This window comes from Urocampus carinirostris, chromosome 16 (assembly GCF_059441175.1).
Source record: "Urocampus carinirostris isolate Australia breed hairy pipefish chromosome 16, RoL_Ucar_1.0, whole genome shotgun sequence".
NCBI lineage: Eukaryota > Metazoa > Chordata > Actinopteri > Syngnathiformes > Syngnathidae > Urocampus > Urocampus carinirostris.
Window position 1 is genome coordinate 14,307,236 of NC_142364.1, and position 20,040 is coordinate 14,327,275.

A 20,040-nucleotide genomic window follows, 5' to 3' on the forward strand; every position below is an offset into this window, starting at 1 on the left:
ACTTTTGCACAAAACACAGAGAGTCCAACAGACAAACCCAAATTCAAACTTCCATATTCCTTTAATAGCTACAAAGACATGTTGCTATGAGAAGAGATACCAGGTTTCCAAGTGTTGGAATTGAACTATCAAAATGTACCGTTTACTCAATTGGTCGAATTAGTTATCTGACTCCATTAAATAAACACAACCTACATTCACCCAACAATTTATGCGCGCTAATTTCTTGAGGGAAAAATGATCAGGAAAGCCGACATTTCGCACGGGGGTAGATTTATTTTCCCTAACAATTTAACTAAGTGTACTCCATCTGAAACGGCCGAATTAGTGACGTTGGCGTCTCTGGGAAGCCTTCTTCTGAAGTCCTTTAGCTTTTTCCTATTGGCCATCTTCTCCCCGCATAATGGTGTGCCGACTCCTCCCTTGGGCGTGCCAAGAAGCCCCCTGGGCTTCACCATCTTGTAGACGAGCGCCCTCTGGGGTGCTCAAAACAACGCCTGCGTCAACAACGTCTGGGTGTGCTGATTATCTTATCAGCAGTACGTCCCGTTCCTGTAAACAATCTCTTCCACCACTTATGCCTGCCCTGAACTTTCACTGCTCATTGAATAAAGGCACAGTCAGTAAATAACTATAGCATTAAACTCAATAAATGTAACTTGTATTCAATCATATAAAATCCTTTATAGTCAAATGTATAAAATCCTTCTCAAGTCTGATAATAAAAATGATGATCCACTTTATCAAAAGCAGCACTGAGATCCAGTAGCACCAAGACTGTAGAGACCTTATACTGTAACTACGGTCTTAAGACGGTGCCACCGGAACTGTGTTCAGATGTATTTTGTAGGTACATCCACACGCCCACCCTCCTTTCATCCATTCTTCCATTATCTGCACTTTACTTCAGTAGGGTCACGGGGGTGTGGGATTCTATCTTAGCCATCTTCAGGCAGTGGGTAGGGGTGACCCTGAACTGGTTGCCAGCCAGTCGCAGGGCACCCACCCTTCTTATGATTGTTCTATCAGAATTGTGGTGCCAGTGGACCAAAGGTATAGCGAGCAAAAAACAGAAGACATTTTCACACATCATCTTTAAAAAGTAGGACAGTAACGCATCATGTTTTAATGACAGTTGCATTGATAACGTGAAACGGTATTCGTTACAGAGAGCATTATCTCCAGACAGGAGAACAGCTTCAGCGACAGACTGCTGTCACAGTCTTGTACCACGGACAGACTGAGGAGATATTTTCTTCCTCATGCCGTGAGGCTCTTTAACTCCACTGGGCAGAGTAAAGGCCCACATTAAACCACACCCCCCACATTGCATATTACCGTATTTTTATTGCAGTGTGTATTCTGTGTAGCACTATCTAGATACTCTATATAACACGCTACATTAAGTATTAACACGTCACATTGGGTATTTGTGTATTGTATTCTTTTTTGCTTTATTATTGTTTTGTTTTTGTTGTGCAGGATGCTGCTGGAAATGTGAATTTCCCTGCGGGGATGAATAAAGTATCTGTCTGTCTCTCTATCTGTCTATCTGTCTATCTATCTATCTATCTATGTTTCTTTCTCTCCCTGTCTATATCTATGTCTGACTCTTTCTCTCCTCTATCTATGTATCTATCTATCTATCTATCTATCTATCTATCTATCTATCTATCTATCTATCTATCTATCTAACTATGTATGTCTCTATCTCTCTCTCTATCTATCCATCTAACTATCTATGTATGTCTCTCTCTATCTATCTAACTATGTATGCCTCTCTCTCTCTCTCTATCTATCTATCTAACTATGTATGTCTCTCTCTCCCTATCTATCTATCTATCTATGTATGTCTCTCTATCTATCTATCTATCTATCTATCTATCTATCTATCTATCTATCTATCTATCTATCTATCTATCTATCTATCTATCTATCTATCTATCTATCTATCTATCTATCTATCTATATCTCTCTATCTATGTCTCTCTCTCCCTATCTATCTCTCTATCTATGTCTTTCTCTCCCTATCTATCTCTCTATCTATGTCTTTCTCTCCCTATCTATCTCTCTATCTATGTCTTTATCTATCTATCTATCTATCTAACTGTGTTCCATAGTATGTAACACATTTCCCCCAAGACCTTCAACAATTGACACAAAGCATGCATTCCACAGGAAAAGCCTTCGAGATAACCTACGTCCGACTGAAATTCTACACCAGTCGGCCGGAGAGCTTCGCCATCTACCGACGCTCGGAGGTGGGCGGACCCTGGTTACCTTATCAGTTCTACAGCGCCTCCTGCAGACAGACGTACGGCAAAGCCGCCAACGGTTTCCTACGCTCGGGGGACGACGAGAGGACGGCCCTATGCACGGACGAGTTCAGCGATATCGCCCCGCTGACTGGCGGCAACGTGGCCTTCTCCACCCTGGAAGGGAGGCCCAGCGCTTACAACTTTGACCATAGTCTCGTCCTGCAGGTGAGTCCTCGAGGGCCGTTTGAGTCCGTTTGTTTGTTGTTGAAGGCACTGCTCGCACATTCTCAGCGCACAAGAAAATCTAGCCAGCGCACAAAAAAGAGGGCTCAAAATGACTAATTAAGAAGCGACTTAAGTCAAAGTTACAGTGCATGAAGGTAAAAATACACGGGTTCGTTGTGTCCTAAATGCGGTATTTTGAAGTCGAGTCGAAGGAGAACGAAGTTGAGTAAAGTTAGTAGAGTTTGTCGGGGAACCGGCTTCTTCGGCTCGGTTCACTAAAAGGAACCGTCTCTTTTGGCTAGGCTCACTAAAAGGAACCGGCTCTTCGGGTTTTTTTTTTTTTTGCTTCTTTAATCCCAACATGACCAAATATTATGTAAAAGTATGCACAAAATGACTTAAAGGAAGGAGGGAATAGAAATAAAAATAAAAAAATACCAAAATGAAAGAGTAGTGAAAAGCTGAGAAAAAAAGAAACAAAAGGAAGAGAAAAAAGAAGGAAAAATTTAGAAAAAAAGCCAGAAAAAAAGAAAAGAGTGAAAGGTAGGAAAAAAGTAAATAGAGAACAAAAAGAAAAAAGTAACAGCTCGGAAAAAATAAACACAATGAGATTTTTTTTAAAGGAATTTAAAAAAAAGTAGAAAAAATAAAATGGAAAAAAGAAGAAAAAGTTTGTGTTGTATTCAAATAATTTCCAATTATATCAAGTGAATCTTGTTGCCAACATTGTTCTTCCACTAAAAAATGTGATTAGGTAGAGTTCTGTATCTTACAACCGACGAAATAAGCCCCCAAAAATGTGAATATTATGTGACAAAATATATCAGGAAATAAAAAGACATGGATATCTTGTGAAAGAATTGTAAGAACAAACGATGTTTGTAGGCCAATTCATTCAAAAGAGAAAAATAATTTTGCATTGCCGGTAACTCAGCAAAATGTAACGTGATGTCAAGTTTTGGACATGTTTGATAATGATTTAGTTGCCTTACTTGGGATTGCCGTTGCTCACTGTTGTTTCAAGCGCTGCTCACCGACTTTGTGTGAACGCTCAAACCCGTGGAAAATTACAGGGAGCATTGGACTAGAGCACATGTAGCTAGCCAATGATGCTACTAAGAAGCGATTGGCTACAGATTAGCCTAGCAGTCGGAATAGAATGGCGGTTACAAGCCAACTGAAGGCCTACTGTTGCATACCAGAAAATTGAAAAGTCTTATCTATCCCGCTCTGATGGACCCAGATTCGACCTCCAAGTGTTCTGAAAATGCACATTGAAAAGATGGATTGAGAAGAAATCTTGTTACTTCAGAGCAGCAGCACGGCAGTGGTTAGCGCGTGTGCAGCACAGTCCTGAGGTCATGGGTTCAAATCCAGCTACCAGCCTTCCTGTGTGGAGTTTGCATGTTTTCCCCGTGCTCGCGTGGGTTTCCTCCGGGCACTCCAGTTAACTGGTCGGTCCAAATTGTCCCTAGGTGTGAATGAGCGAGCGAATCGTCTGTCCCTGTGTGCCCTGCGACTGGCTGGAAACCAGTTCAGGGTGTCCCCTGCCCACTGCCCGAGGATGGCTGGGATGGGCTCCAGCACCCCCGCGACCCTACTGAGGATAAGCGGAGCAGATAATGGATGGATGGCAGGAAACAGGGCAAAACAGGTCGATGGTCAGGATGGAAGAGCAGAGCAGAAACAAGTCCAGAAACAGGTTGGCAACAGGTATCAGGCAGGAGAAAACAGGGCAGGAAAATGTCGGAAGGTACGGAGCTTGCCTAGCTGGGAGCATAGGTTCGCAAACGGTCTGACAGCTTCTTCAGCAAGAAAATGGTGAAAGTAAGAAAAGGCCTTCTTCAAGGAGCGTACAAATGCCATCTGAACCCCTCAAAACATAAAAAAGAAGGGTGTAGTTGAGCATGTATAAAAAGTGCACATACTTGCACAGGTATCACGAACGAACTAAGGCTGCAATCGCGACTTCAAGCCATTAGATGGCAGCAAAGTAACTAGGTCTTAAATTCCACACAGCTCCTTCAAATAATCTAAACTAGGTGTTTTTCTTGGAAGCCGGGGGTTTAAAAAGCGTCTCTCTCTCTCTTTCTCTCTCTCTCTCTCTGTCTGTCTGTCTGTCTGTCTGTCTGTCTGTCTGTCTGTCTGTCTGTATTTGTTTATATTTATACATATATATGTATGTATACAATGGTTGGTTAAATAACCTAACCACATGGGTTTGTAGGTGCACCATTTCCTGTGGTGTGTCTTGGGCAAGTAAGTAAAATTTGTTTTATACATATATAGATAGATAAGTATACCTTCTGAAATATATTTTAATTGCTGCTGCTCAATATCACTGCACTTATTTTTATTGCACTATAGATACAATGCACTATTCTTCATTGCAATAATAATATTATAACTTACGTCAGTTTTTCCAAGCACCATGTTGTTGTCATTTATTTTTGGCTGATTCATCCTGTCCATTATCTCTTTTCCCTTCAAACTATATTATATTTTTACCCTAAAGTGCCATGTCTAACCTCATTGCATATGATGATTCACAACGTTGATATCAATGACAATAAAGACAATTCTAACACACGATCAGGGATAATTGATCACGCCCGCCCGAGTGCAGTTTATGCTAAGCAAAAAGAATGGGGGGGAGGGGGATTATCAGGGGATAAGGTTTTTCACATGACAGTGCCAATATTTTTTTTTTTCTAAAACTTAGAAAAATCCACTTAGCCGCTTCTGAACTGAGTGCAAGGCCTTTCTCAAACTTCCACCCCCGTAAATCTCGATGCCCAGGCTTTTTTTGCCCTCGGACCCCTGCGGAGCCTCCCTCCTTCCTGATCCCCTTTTAAGCCGGGAAAAGATGTCGGGCGGCCAAGGACCCGTCATCTCCTCGGCCTTAAGCTGTAGCGAGGGGACGGAATACGCACAAGCCCCCCTACCCTCGTTGGTCCTCGTGGCTGCGATTCAAGGTCCCCCGTGTTCCTCCTGTGAGAAAATGGAGAGCAAGTGGCGCTATTGGATTATCCCGAGGCTAGCGCGTTTGGAGGCTGTCAAATGCCAAGCGGTGGGGGAGGGGGGCGCATGAAATCTGAACATAGAAGTGGATTTGCCAGTTAAGAGATCATAAACCCCCCTTCTACTCCCCACAAGGATAAATTGATTTAAATTTGCACATTGGGGTCTCTCGTCATCATACTTGACTTTTTACGGTGTGTTATGAGAGATCAAGTGAAACATTTTATAATATAACAAAAATATACTGGATATACTCAGGGTTGGGTAGGGTTACTTTAACTGGATTACTTCCAATTACTTTTGGATTACTCCAATACCAAATATGCTAATAAAAGACAAAAGGAACTAAATATGAATAAATTGATGACTCACAACACGTGGTAAGCTTTCTCTCCTGGCTTTGATCTCCGGCAAAAGTAACATAAAATGCGACAGAAACAAAATGAAAAGAAATCCAAAAAGCTTGCCAACATCATTTTTGCCATTCCTTTTTAGTGAGCCGAGCCGAAGAGTCCTCCAGGCTGGGCAGCGAGCCGCTGGTGATCTTTTGGGCAGTGTTCTTTCTTCCATCCTTCATCCCTTTCTCTCTGTTATTCCTTTATCCCTTTCTTTGTTTCTATCTCCTTTTCTTTTTTCTCTGTATCTCTTTGTCTCTCTTCATCTCAATCCATTTTTATCTCTCTCTCTCAGCGCTTATTTTCTGTCTTTATTTTATCTTACTCTCTCCCATGTTCCCTCTCTTTCTCTCTTTCTGTTTTTATCTCTTGGTGTCTGGCTCTTTTTTTTCTCTCATTCTAACTTTTCTCATTTTGTCCCCCTCTTTTTTCTCTCTCTCTCTTTCTCGTCTCCTTTATTTTTCTTTCTCTCTTTCTTTCTCTTTTTCTTTCTTTCTATCTCTTCCTTTTTTGTCTTTCTTCATCTCTCATATTCTCTTTTTTTCTTTGTCTAGCTCTCTTTTTTCTCTCTTCTTTCCCCCTCTTTCTTTTACACCTTTTCCCTCTCTGCGTCTATTTCACTGTCTAAATTTTTCACAGTCTTTCTCTTCCCTGTGTCTTTCTCTCTATCGCTCATTTACTTTTGCTCTCTCTCCCTCTCTCTATCGCTCATTTTCTTTTTCTTCCCTCACAATTGAAAACGGCATCCCAATTGCCCTCGATCGTCGGCAGGGTCTGAGGACGGTTTGTCTATCTTTCGGGCTTGATTTTGCATCTTTCACGGCAATTGCAATCATCAGTTAAGGTTGCTGATGAGGGCGCTCAGTCCTTGGGGCCAACATCTCCGTGGTCACGTCTCCATCTTGGAGGGGGGGGGGTGTTCAACAGAATGAATAATCAATGGTGGAGGGGGGGAAAAAGAGAACGGGTGAGAAAGGGTTTGACCCAATCAATCAATGGAGACCTATCAGAGGCCTCCATGCATTAATGAATTAGCCATCCTTCCGTGATCTGCAAGGTTTTTCTCATTCAGGGTTGGGTAGGGTTACTTTAACTGGATTACTTTCAATTACTTTTGGATTACTCCAATACCCAAATATGCTAATAAAAGACAAAAGGAACTAAATATGAATAAAATAACTACATTTTGTGCAGGCTTGGGGAGTAACTGCAACGAGCAATTTGATTGGGTGAGCCGTCGAGGTGGGCGAATCTCTGCACACAGCTTAGGGCACTCCTTTCTCTCTCTCACTCAGTGCTGTCTAAGCCGAAGGTAAATACGACGGTATGTTTGTCGTTTGCAGTATTTTGTGACATTTTTGCAAAATAACTTTGCTTGCACCTTGTTTTGAAACCATTACTTAGGACCGATATAAGAGCTTGAAAACTGAAGGAGAGAGACACATTTAAGTGGAATATATATGGAACACAGACACTGGCATTATAATGTCATATATTTAATCAGGGTTGGATAGGGTTACTTTAACTGGATTACTTTTGGATTACTCCAATACCAAATATGCTAATAAAAGACAAAAGGAACTAAATATGAATCAAATGACTAAATTTTGTGCAGGCTTGGGGAGTAACGGAACACATGGAACGGCAAAAATGATGTTGGCAAGCTGTTTGGATTTCTTTTCATTTTGTTTTTGTCGCATTTTACGTTAGTTTTGCTGGAGATCAAAGAGATCAAAGCCAGGAGAGAAAGCTTACCACGTGTTGTGAGTCATCATTGTATTCATATTTAGTTCCTTTTGTCTTTTATTAGCATATTTGGTATTGGAGTCATCCAAAAGTAATTGAAAGTAATCAAGTAAAAGTAACCCTACCCAACCCTGTTCTCATTAGCGTTTGAGATCAGCTCAAGTCTATCATAGCTCACTCTTGCATACCTGTCAACATGTACGTTTTTGCCGTAAAAAGTACGTTTATTATGCATTTTAAGACGTGTACGACGTACAAAAAGTCTGTACGGAAAAACACAAATTTGTCAATTATGGGTACTATCCGGTATACACCGACTATCACAAAACGGCAAATCAATCAAGTCAAACGAGTTCGCCGCGGTATCCTCTATCTCGGTATCCTTTTTGAACACAATACGTCGATATCAATGACAATAAAGATAATTGCATTCAAAATCCGCACGGAGCGAACCAGCGATAACCGAAGCTCGAAGCAGCGAGAGGTCTGTGTGATAGTACGCTGTCAAATTTCTCCGCACCGTGTGAAAGTTTCTCCCAGAAAGAATATAATTTGAATAAAATACCAAATTGTTGAAATGTACCCAGCAGCTGCGTTAAAAGACAGTCAATAATTGGCTTCCAGATGGCCCAAAAATGCCCTCGTACCTTTCCCTGCTGTTTTAACGGCTTGCTCTCGCTGTCGGTGTGCCGCACGGATTGTTACGGATGAAAGACTAAATGCTTCTTGTTTGCTCGCAATTGGCTTCGCACCTCATCCTCGCTTGGCCCCGAGAGGAAATCACACTTTCCTTCTTTGTCCCGTGCCGGAAAACCGACAAGGCCACAATCTGTAATTAACCTGCCAGCCTCTTAATGTTTGCATTTCCATTGTGAGCGCCGCGTAATTGACTGGGCCCCTCCGGGTGGGCAGGAGAGCGGCGGAAGAAGGCTTGCTTACATTTATATAAGGGGGCTCAAACTCGATTGTGGCCCCCGGGATGCTCGTTCATTATGAAAGTTAAAGGGACAGTGTGTATTGTTTTCCCACTAGATGTCGCCGTATTCCGTCGTGCTGCCGAACATGAGTGCTAGAATCACAACGCAAGGGGACGATATGCGGGTACTCAAAGTGACCAAAATGCACCTTATTACTTTTGAGAAGAAGAGAAAAAAAAGGAAAAAATAGAAAGGAAAAAATGAACACAAAAGAAAAGATAAAATGGAACATAGGAAAAAGAAGAAAAAAAAGGAAAGTGAAAATCAAAAAGAGAAAAAGGGAAAATAAAGAAAAGAAATGGACAAAAACAGAAAAGGGAAAAGAGAAAAATTGTAAAAAAAAAATGAGACTAACAGTAAAACTTAAGAAAATGAAAAAAAAATAAAAGTGTAAAATAAAAAAAGATAGGTGAGAAAAGAGAACAATACTTGAAAGACAAAGGGAAAGGAAAATACGAGGAAAATAAAACTACAAAATACAAGAAACAATAAAAGAAATAAGAAAAGTAAAAGAGAAAATTGAGAGAGAAAAAAAGAAATAAGATGAAAATTAAAACTCGAAAAAGGAAAAGAAAAATGTAAAAAAACTTGAAAAATAAAAAAGATAGGAAAAAACGAAACAATAAAGAAAAAGAGAACAATGAAAAAATAAAAAGACTAAAAGTAGAAATTGAGGGGAAAAAAAAGGAAAAATAGAAAAAATGAAAAGAAAAAAGAAAGAAAATTGCCTTTTGCCTAGTATTAAAAAAACTTTACTGGATAAAAGTTGTCTTTTTTTTTACCATTAAGAGGCACTAAATATTACACCATGTTCCCTTTAAGCATTTTTCACATCTAGGGTAACCTAACTGCCTGCCTGTGAAAGACAGTGGTCATATCTAAACTCCTTCCCCTAGACCTACATACAAACAAAGCTTTACATACAAACGGTACATATATATATATATATATATATATATATATATATATATATATATATATATATATATATATATATATATATATATATATATATATATATATATATATATATATATATATATATATATACCAGTATATATATATATATAGATATGTAGATAGATATCTAGATAGATAGATAGATCTTAAAGCAAAACAGTACCACCACTCTCCCTATGATCACTAGTGATTAACACCCTTAGATTATGAATTCCAGCAAAAACATGTAGCTAGCGAGCTTACTAGCATTTAAGCTAAAACCTGTTATCCCTCGTAATTTCTGTCATTCACACCCTGAAAAAAGTCACTTCAATAATTATTGCCTCATAATGAGACAGACTATTTCTGTTTTGCCACCGAGACCTATTTTTTGTTGTCAATGTGTAAATTGTGTCTGGCGCGTAGCCTCAGCCATTGCTAAAATGATCATTTACTGCTTCAAACGTGTTTTTGGGACTGAAGGCTTTACGTTATGAAATAGATTTCCCTGTTCTACCACGTGAGCAGGTTTAGTCATTAGAATTAGTCGTTAGAAAGAAAAAGGAAATAGTTATCTGCTGCCACCTACTGATATGGCTAAACATGATAGTTACTCGCTTGATCACTGGCAGGAAGAAGTTACGCAACAAGGGTTTTGTATTTTATTTAAGTGAACTTTGGGCGTTTCTAGTGGGATACTGTTTGGCACACGGCCTCATTTTAACTCGGGGGCCACACAGTAGAACAAACACTCTGTCGGGGGCCAGACTAGTAGATAAAAAAGAAAGAAAAAGAGAGATAAAGAAATAAGAGAGAGGGAGGGAAAAGCAGAGAGGGCGGGACAAAGAAAGAAAGAGAGGGAGAGGGAGAGAGCGTGAGAAACAAAAGAGCTAAAAAGTCGTGAGAGAGGGGGAAGAAAAGAGAGAGGAAGAAAGAAATCCAAAGAGATATACAAAGACAGAAGGAGGGAAAGGAGAAAAGAAAGTGTGAAGGGTAGGAAGAGAGAAAGAGAAAAGAGAGAAAAGGAAAAAATGAAGTTAGAGCAAAAGAGGTTAAAAGACAGAGAGAGAAAGAGACAAAGAGCAACAAAGAGAAAAAGAGAGACACAGAGAGTGAAAGAGACAGAGAGTGGGAGAAAAGGGGAGGAAAAGAAAGATATAGAGAGAAAAGGAGAGAGGGTGGGACAAAGAAAGAAAAAGAGGGAGAGAGCATGAGAAACAAAAGAGCTAAAAAGTCTTGAGAGGGGGAAAAGAAAGGGAGAGGAAGGAAGAAATTCAAAAAAGAAATAGAAAGACAGAAGGAGAGAAAGGAGAAAAGAAAGCGCGAAGAGTAGGAAGAGAGAAAGAGAAAAGAGAGAAAAGGAAAAAAGGAAGTTAGAGCAAAAGAGGTTAAAAGACACAGAGAAAGAAAGAGACAAAGAGCAACAAAGGAAGAGAAAAAGAGAGACACAGAGAGTGAAAGAGACAGAGAGTGGAGTGGGAGGAAAGGGACGGAAAAGAAAGAGAGGGAGAGAGAGAAAAGGAGAAAGGGCGGGACAAAGAAAGAAAAAGAGGGAGAAGCGTGAGAAACAAAAGAGATAAAAAGTCGTGAGAGAGGGGGAAAAGAAAGGGAGAGGAAGAAAGAAATCCAAAGCGAAATAGAAAGACAGAGGGAGAGAAAAGAAAGTGGGAAGTGTAGGAGGAGAGAAGAGAGAAAAGAGAGAAAAGGAAAAAGGAAGTTAGAGCAAAAGAGGTTAAAAGACACAGAGAGAGAAAGAGACAAAAAGCAACAAAGGAAGAGAGAAAGAGAGACACAGAGAGTGAAAGAGACAGAGAGGGGGAGAAAATGGGTGGAAAAGAAAGAGAGAGAGAAAAAAGGAGAGAGGGAGGGACAAAGAAAGAAAAAGAGGGAGAGGCAGAGAGCGTGAGAAACAAAAGAGAAAAGAGAGAAAAGGAAAAAAGGAAGTTAGAGCAAAAGAAGTTAAAAAGACAGTGAGAGAGAAAGAGACAAAGAGCAACAAATTAAGAGAAAAAGAGAGACACAAAGAGTGAAAGAGACAGAGACAGAGAGTGGGAGAAAAGGGGTGGAAAAGAAAGAGAGAGAGAGAGAGAGAGACATACAAGTACAGTGTCTTTGTGAGAGGCACCTGGCTTTGGCAACATCAAGTTGACATATTTCAATCTGCAGTTTGTTTTTCTCTTTCGCTTCTCTTAGTGTATACTTCCGGGCCGCATTCAATCCCTTAGCAGGCCTGATCTGACCCGCGGGCCGCCTGTTTGACGCATGTGGCCTAGAGTAATAACCACGTATATTCGAAGTACCGTATATTGATCTTTATTACCTATATAATGAATCATTGTTGTTTAGGTACACGTTCCCTTGATATTCGGAGTACATTTTTTTGTATATGGCCATTTCAAAATAAGAGGATTACATGCGATGTAGTTTTATATGCAAGTATATATGGCCTACTGGCCACTACACAAAACGTCTTCCCTCACCCTTCCCTAAAAATGACTGGGAAACTCTACCGTTAACTGTATTAACATTTTTGCTTAACCAAATACTTCCATGACAATATCATATGACTCCCTTATCTACTGCCTTATCGTAAAATTAGCCTTCTCTCTCGATTCTCCCTCTTGATCTGCTGAAGTTCTCCCCCCACAAGCTGGTGTGCCGGCTCCTCCCATGGGTGCGCCTGGAAAGCCCCCTACGTGGGCTCCACCATCCTGGAGAAGAGCGTCGCTATGTCTGTCCTCGTGCGTTTGGCCTTCTCCGTCAGAGTCCTGTTATCAAAATTCCCCGGCCAAAACATTCCGCATTTGGAACGGCGTGACCTGAAGCTCACTCAGTGAAAATCTTTATTGCACTCGATAAATATAACTTGTATTCAATCGTACAAAAATCCGATATAGTAAAATGTACAAAATCCTTCAAAAGCCAGGCTGCAGCATTTTCTACCTGCTGCAGGCACTTGATTTTGGACTTCGGGGGACCAGAGAGCATCCGACTGGGACAGCATGGGGTGAAGTTTAGCAATATATGGAAAAAAAAAGCTGTTCTAGTAATATTCTTAACGTCTGTTTGGATGGACAGATCGGGGTCAAATATGACACCGACATTTTTGACTGAGTCACTCTGGGTGACATTACATTTGTCAAAGTTCAGAGCAGTTTTTGATGGACAAATAATTAACATTTCAGTCTTTTCAGAGTTTAGGCGCAAGAATTTGAGTGACAAAACATGTATCATATTGGCACTGATATCAAGACCTGGTATCATCCATCCTCAATCATTACTTGTTTGTCTAACTCACTAAATACTGTGAAATTGATAAAGGTAAACAAAGAAAACTGAGTTGTGAAATATGAAGTTCAAATTATATGAACTACTCTCTAGATTTATTCTAACTAGAATGAAAATCAGAATATATAGCTAAGTATACTACAACCCAATGTTCCCTGTCATTTTCCACGGGTCTGAGTGTTCACACAAAGTGGGTGAGCAACGCTTGAAACAACAGTGAGCAACCATAATCCCAAGTGTGGCACGATAATTAATTACTTGTTTCCTACGTTTCTTTCTTTTCTTTTTTTCTGGATTTTTTCTAAATGTTTCCTTCTTTTTTTCTCAGCTTTTCACTACTTTTTCATTTTGGTATTTTTTTCTTCTTTGTTCTATCCCCCCTTCCTTTAAGTTATTTTGTGCATCATTTTACATAATATTTGGTCATGTTGGGATTAAAGAAGCAAAAACAACCGGAAGAGACGTTTAGGATTCGAAAGAGCTGGTTCTTTTTAGTGAGCCGAGCTGAAGAAGCCGGTTCCCCGACAAACTCTACTAACTTTACTCAACTTCATTCTCCTTCGACTCAACTTCAAAATACCGCATTTAGGACACAACGTCAGGGGAACCCGTGTATTTTTACCTTCATGCACTGTAACTTTGACTTAAGTCGCTTCTTAATTAGTAATTTTGAGCCCTGATTTTTGTGCGCCAGCTAGATTTTCTTGTGCGCTGAGAATGTGCGGGCAGTGCGAAATTGCGCACGCGCGCAGCTTAGAGGGAACACTGACCCCAGTCATCCTCTCTTTAATGCAGTACACTGGTCCTGTTTTTATATGTGCAGAAAATTACCCCAAAAGCATGATGCTACCACCCCCATGCTTCACAGTAGGCATGGTGTTCTTTGGATTATACTCTTTATTCTTCTTCCTCCAAACACGCTTTGTGAAATTAGGACCAAAAGGTTCTGACCACAAAACTTTCTCCCATAACTCTTCTGTATCATCCAAATGGTCATATGCAAACTTAACTTAACTTGACACGTGCTGGTTTTAGAGGGAGCTTAGAGGGAACACTGCTACTAGCCTCATTAATGTTTTCTGTACGGATGCCATAGACTGAAATGCTATTATCCTTGATCTCGGCAGGTTTTTCTGGTTGATTGCAGAGTCAGGACAGTAAAATTGACGTAAAATGCTTATTACGTCAAGAAAAACTGCTCACAGGCCTATTTTCAGAAATAAGCAGCCAACAAAAAAAATACTTAGCAGTTTAATTTCACACATGATGGGTGGGCAGAGACTCCAGAGGCCTACTATTTGTGTACTGGCAATTACAAAGTGAATTTTTCCACAGTATGTGTCTGTTAAATGTCCCTCCAAGTTTTGTTTTTTTTCCGTTTCGGGATAATGTCGCCCGCAACGTGTCTCTACAAAACGAGGAGTTAAAATTAAAGGCAGAAGATTGTGTTCTTCTTTAATGGTGACGGAAACCCATAGAGGGAAAATGATGTAAAGTCAAGCGCTTTGGAAAATGCTCGGACTCCCAGGAGAACATGAATGCATTTTAAATACGGCGAACTAAAAAATGAAAAAAAAAAGACCCCAAATCGATGCCATTTTATGAGTATGACTCAGATCTCTTTATTGAGTCAGAAGTAGGTTTTCATTTTGAATGGATGAAGTGGATTTTACGTAATACACCGAGGATTACAGTCGATAAGTAATATTTAGCAGATACCGCCATTTTTTTTTTTCATTTGAAATCGAATGTACACATTTTTCACCTCCCGCGTGTTTGAATATGTTTTAAATGTTGTTAAACTGCCTTAGACTTCCCTTTTTCAAATATGTATCACGGCCTGTTTCTTATTCTTTGATATGTAAGTTTGATTTGGTAGTTTAGCTCATTCAATGCCATAACATTTAAATGTATACCGTAAATTTTGGACTATAAGCCGCTACTTTTTTCCCAAACGTTCAACCCTGCGGCTTATTCAGTGATGCGGCGAATTTATGTCATTGTTCTAACAGCCGCCAGCGGCGCTCGAGTACAAAATGTAAGATTTAGACCGATGGAATATATGCGCAGAGGAAGACTGCAACTTCTTAGCTTGTGCACAATTTCAATTAGCGTATACGTATCCTCACCATGTAAATTGCAATAAGAAAGGCACTTGACGGAACTTTCAAGCTAAAAGCAATCGAGCAGTCCGATAAAGAAGGAAACAGAGCTACTGCACGTAAACTTCGTACTTCGCGAGCGTGTTGCTAGCGTGTCTTTGAATAAGGGAGCGTGGGACGACATCTATATGACAAAATCTCTTTCCCATACTGGGGAAGACGACTTTGATGACGTCAATTATAAGGAGGAAGATGAGGACGGTTTATCGTGATTTCAACAAACACCGCATTTTTTTTTTAACAGAGCCGTTTACAGTGTTCTTAGTAGCGTTTTGCTACCCTTCACAGGCACAGTTTGGGATGAAAGTTATAATATTATTATTAAAGCTTTGAAAACTCTCTCGGTGTACCGTCTTTCTTTGTAAATATGTGTAACCATGTATAATATGTATTTGCAACTCTATATTTTTGTAATGTATTTATTTTAGAGACTTATTTGGACTTACATGGATGTTTTCCATGGGCGAATCAAAAAGAAGGGGCGAAAACAATGGGGGCTGATGGGAAGTGGAGTAAAGGTGAGACGTGTTTGTGGCAGAGCGGACAGTAGTGGATATATATTTTTCCCACCCTTACCTTTGGAAATAAACATTTTTTTTCCTTGGATTATTTTCAACGGGACCCGGACTCTGCAGGTCTGCATCAAATCTTAAGTCCCGGTATCATTTTCCATTCATTTAGCCGGCTGTGGTTTTTGGACTGTGAACATTATATTCAGTTACAATCGCGGAAACTCAAAGTAGGGTTTGGTTTATTTTTGTGATTGTGTTACATGTTTTAATGTGGGCGCATGCGGCTCATGTATAGGTGCGGCTTGTTTAAGGACAAAAGCGGCTATCCTCTTAAAATGTGATAAGTGCAGCTTATAATCAAGTGCGCTCTATAGTCTGGAATTTACGTTAAATGCATTTTCATTGTTCATACTTAGAATACCGTTATAAAGCGAGTGGTTCTACTCATCAGTAAGTATCAAGCCTCTGGGAATGGTTTCTGTATGATAAATCATGATTACATCCCAGATGAGGCTTTGATCAGATTTGTGTCCACACATCAAGGAAGCCCACTTCCAATATCCAGTGAGTGAGTCTGTGTGGGCTGCCCCGTATGGTGAGGAGTTGTAGTGAAGCATTGTGGTGAGTGTCATGAGACATGGAGATATATAGTCTTCGACAGAGATTTTTCCTTAAAAAAAAAAAAAAAAAGATGACAAAATCCCATTATTATCATTTGATCAGAGAGGGATGATGTTACATGCACATCTGCAGGAACGCGATCATCATGGTGACCAAAATCATGTGGTCGATTCGCCAGAAACAATGGGCGTTGAAAAGTTAGTTGGGTAGTCTTCCAGTAAACTGTTATTTTGCAATCAAAGTGCCTTTGTGTTTTTCATGGAAGGCAGTTTTGCAATGTCAGAAAATGATCAAACAATGTCAATACAAGTGAAGAGAATACAATGTTTTAAGTCAATCACATTATTATGATATCTGACTGATACTGGTGAAATGTGAGGTTGGGGAGGGGACGATGTCTTGCATTTGTGCATCAAAGGTTGCCGTGACCACTCCACCACAGGGGTTCTGCCCCTCTTCAAGTCAATTCAAGTCAAATTTATATATTTAGCACTTAATCAGAAAAATGTCTCAAAGGACCGCACAGGATTACAATGACACAATTACCTGATCTCAAACCAACATGCGGGCAAGGAACAACTCAAAACCTCAGCGTGAGGAAAAAGAGAAACCTTGAGAAGGGACCTCACAAGTGGTATCCCCCTTTCAGGATGACCAGGGTGAATTACATTTAGCATTACAGTACACAGATGCTCTTGGGAGACCAGAACCGAGAGCTGGTACATGTCTCACCTCGCAAGGGCAGTCTGAATTTGGCCAGCCACAATGTAGCAGGGCGAGTCCTGACAGGAGGGGCCAGACCAAGGCCCTGGCCGCTCCTGACCCAGTCTCAGCTCATTAAGCAACCAGAGAACTTTGCCAAGTCAGCAGCCAAGCTTAATCAAGCTAGCAGCCATACTGGTGGGACAAAACCAGCGACCTCAGAGAAGCCTCAATCCACCAGCAGTCAACCTCTCCTTCAACACTCTGCATCTTGTGGTCCTCGTCCCAACAGGCTCTTGAGCCTATCAGGATTCCTCATCGCTCTACAGCCGAGGACATCAAGACTGGGCCGTCATCTTCATCGACGCAGAACTCCGCAGAACATCTGTTTGTTAAGTATTGGTAAATACAATAACAATAATGGTGCCAGTTTAAGTTCTCAACTTCTAGTTGTCCATTTTATTTTCTTATTATTGTTTTGTGTTCAGTCCAAGCTTCTTCGGTAGATGATTAGTAAAAGAAAACTCCATAAATCCAAGAGAGTGTGTCTTGATTAAAGTAGGTTGAACGTATTGTGTGTATAGCCACCCTACAGCCCTGGTGTCAAACAGGCAGCCCGCGGGCCAGATCAGGCCCGCTAAGGGATTGAATCCGGCCCGCGAGACAACTCTTAGAGAAGCGCAAGAGAAAAACAAGCTGAGGGTTGAAATATGTCTACTTGATGTTGCCAAAGCCAGGTGCCTCGAACAAAGACACTGTACTTGTACTTCTTTCTCTCTCTCTCTCTCTCTCTCTTCCACTCCTTTTCTCCCACTCTGTCTCTGTCTCTTTCACTCTCTGTGTCTCTCTTTTTCTCTTCCTTTGTTGGTCTTTTTCCCTTTCTCTTTCGGTGCCTTTTAACCTCTTTTGCTCTAACTTCCTTTTTTCCTTGTCTCTTTTTTCTCTTTCTCTCTTCATACCCTTCGCGCTTTCTTTTCTTTTTTCTCTCTTCTGTCTTTCTATTTCTCTTTGGATATCTTTCTTCCTCTCCCTTTTTTTCCCCCTCTCTCACGACTTTTTATCTTTTGTTTCTCACGCTCTCTCCCTCCCACTCTTTTTCTTTCTTTATCCCGCCCTCTCTCCTTTTCCCTCCCTCTTTCTCTTATTTCTTTCTCTCTTTTTCTTTCTCTTAAATCTACTAGTCCGGCCCCCGACAGAATGTTTGTTCTATCGTGTGGCCCCCGAGTTAAAATGAGTTTGACACCCCTGCCCTACAGGATAACTAAACATTCATTCGTTTTCCTTACAGAATGAGCTAAAAACGTATGTGGTGCTCCAAAAAGACGAGTTTTGAAAAGAATAAACTGGGCTCTTTGATTTAATTGTTCAATAAATAGTTTGTGAGAGTAATTTATAGACCACCCTTCTTCGCTACATTTCCTAGAAAATCACAACGGTCCATTACTGATGAGCTATTTTCAGTACCAAGCGACGTGCTACTCAGGTGTTCTCAGCTACCCGGTTCTCACAAGCAACACCTCGGAGACCCCTGCTTCAAGATATTCCCTAGGCCACGTTTTTCGAATCGTTTTCAGTCGACTGAATTAAATTTGAAAAAAAAAATCTCAATTTCTTTCACCAAACAGATGAGCCGTTCCGCAAATAAGCTGAGAGTAGTTTCCCAAGAGTCCACAAACCCGAGCCGGTCAATTTGTCTTTAGAGGATATCAAATAGGCAGGAGTTCACTATGTTTATATATGAGACATTAAAGGGTAAAATCTACATAATATAACTTTATTTGAATTACCCTTATGCGGCTTTTACAGCTTTCTGAAAAAAAATACAGCATTTTTGGGAAGATGTTGGAAAAAAAGGATTGCTTTTTAAACAAAGCAAAAACCTTTAATTGTTCTTTTGACAATTAGTTACCGTATTTTCCGCACTATAAGGCGCACCTGGTTATAGGGCGCACCCCCAAAAAAATAATTTTTGGTCCTATAATTTCCATGGATAAGGCGCACCGGATAATAAGGCGCGACAATAGGAACGTCAACAAAACAGTCAGATAGTTCAGTCCAACTTATTACCCCCTTAACATTCCCAAAGCTTTCAAAGAAGCAAATACGTGTCTCAGACATGTACGGAAACAGTGTCTGTACGATGTCACCAATCACTCAAATGCATCGTTCCAAAAAGGTTCAAGTCTTGGGATTCAAGAAATGCCAAACATTTCTTAGTTTCCATTTTTGTTTTTTGCTGGCAACCGTGTGGACAGCAAAGTAAGAATTTCATTGTGCAGGGAAACGGGGTTCTTTACTGAGCATATGACGATAAATACTTAGAATTGAATTTAGTTTAAAAATAGACTCATCACAGACACATCAATATCGTTCTAAAACAAGATACCGGGGCCGCATAGCTCACCTAAGTTCTCTTGCAGCCATCACGTTCAATAATGATACGTAACCATGGTCTTCTTACAACCGTGAGTGTAGTAAATCCAGGAGAGTCAAATATTTACAAATACAGAATAGTAAAAAATGTTTTCTCTATGCCGTAGTGCAACCCGACGTGTGATTGACCTTCATCTTTTTCAGCAAATCGCAGGCTTTGTTTCGCCCCTTTAGCCTATGCCAGCCTGTAAATGATAAAAAGGATCCGCCCCCTTTACCTCCGAATAACTTTAGCCAATAGTGATCGAATCAAATGATGATGGACACATTGGTTAACCAATGAAACGCCGGTATATAAATCCCAGCATACACCGCGGACTACTTCGCCTTCGGGGGAAAATCGAGTCGGCGGCTGCTTGCCTTAGTTGCAAGACCTTGTGACTTAATATTGATCCATATATAAGGCGCACTGTATTATAAGGCGCATGGTCAGCTTTTGAAAAAAATAAAGGCTTTTAGGTGCGCCTTATAGTGCGGAAAATACGGTAAATGAAAAATGAAGAAGCTTATTTTTCATTGTTTTTTTTTTCTAGGAATTATTTAATACATGTTTTAAATTTATTTTTAATGATTTTCTTATGTTTTTTCTTAATTTTTTTTAATACATTTTTTTGTGGACCTGTTGAAATATTTTAAGAATTAATTGTGTTTCTAGTTTCATGTTACAATTTATTGAATTAGCAACACGAGAAACATACTATCTAACAAAACTATCTGTAAAAAACATGTTTTCTAATTACTAAATGATATTACAGTAATCC

At 40.1% G+C, this 20,040-nt stretch overlaps 1 protein-coding gene across 1 annotated transcript in view; it reads left to right on the forward strand.

The window, feature by feature from the left end:
- lamc3 (laminin, gamma 3) overlaps positions 1–20,040 on the forward strand; it is a 243,035-nt gene that overhangs the window by 30,568 nt on the left and 192,427 nt on the right. Inside the window, exon 3 of the mRNA XM_088356238.1 lies at positions 2,179–2,483. Coding sequence (XP_088212364.1) covers positions 2,179–2,483 — 305 coding nt within the window. The remainder of the gene's footprint in view (positions 1–2,178; positions 2,484–20,040) is intronic.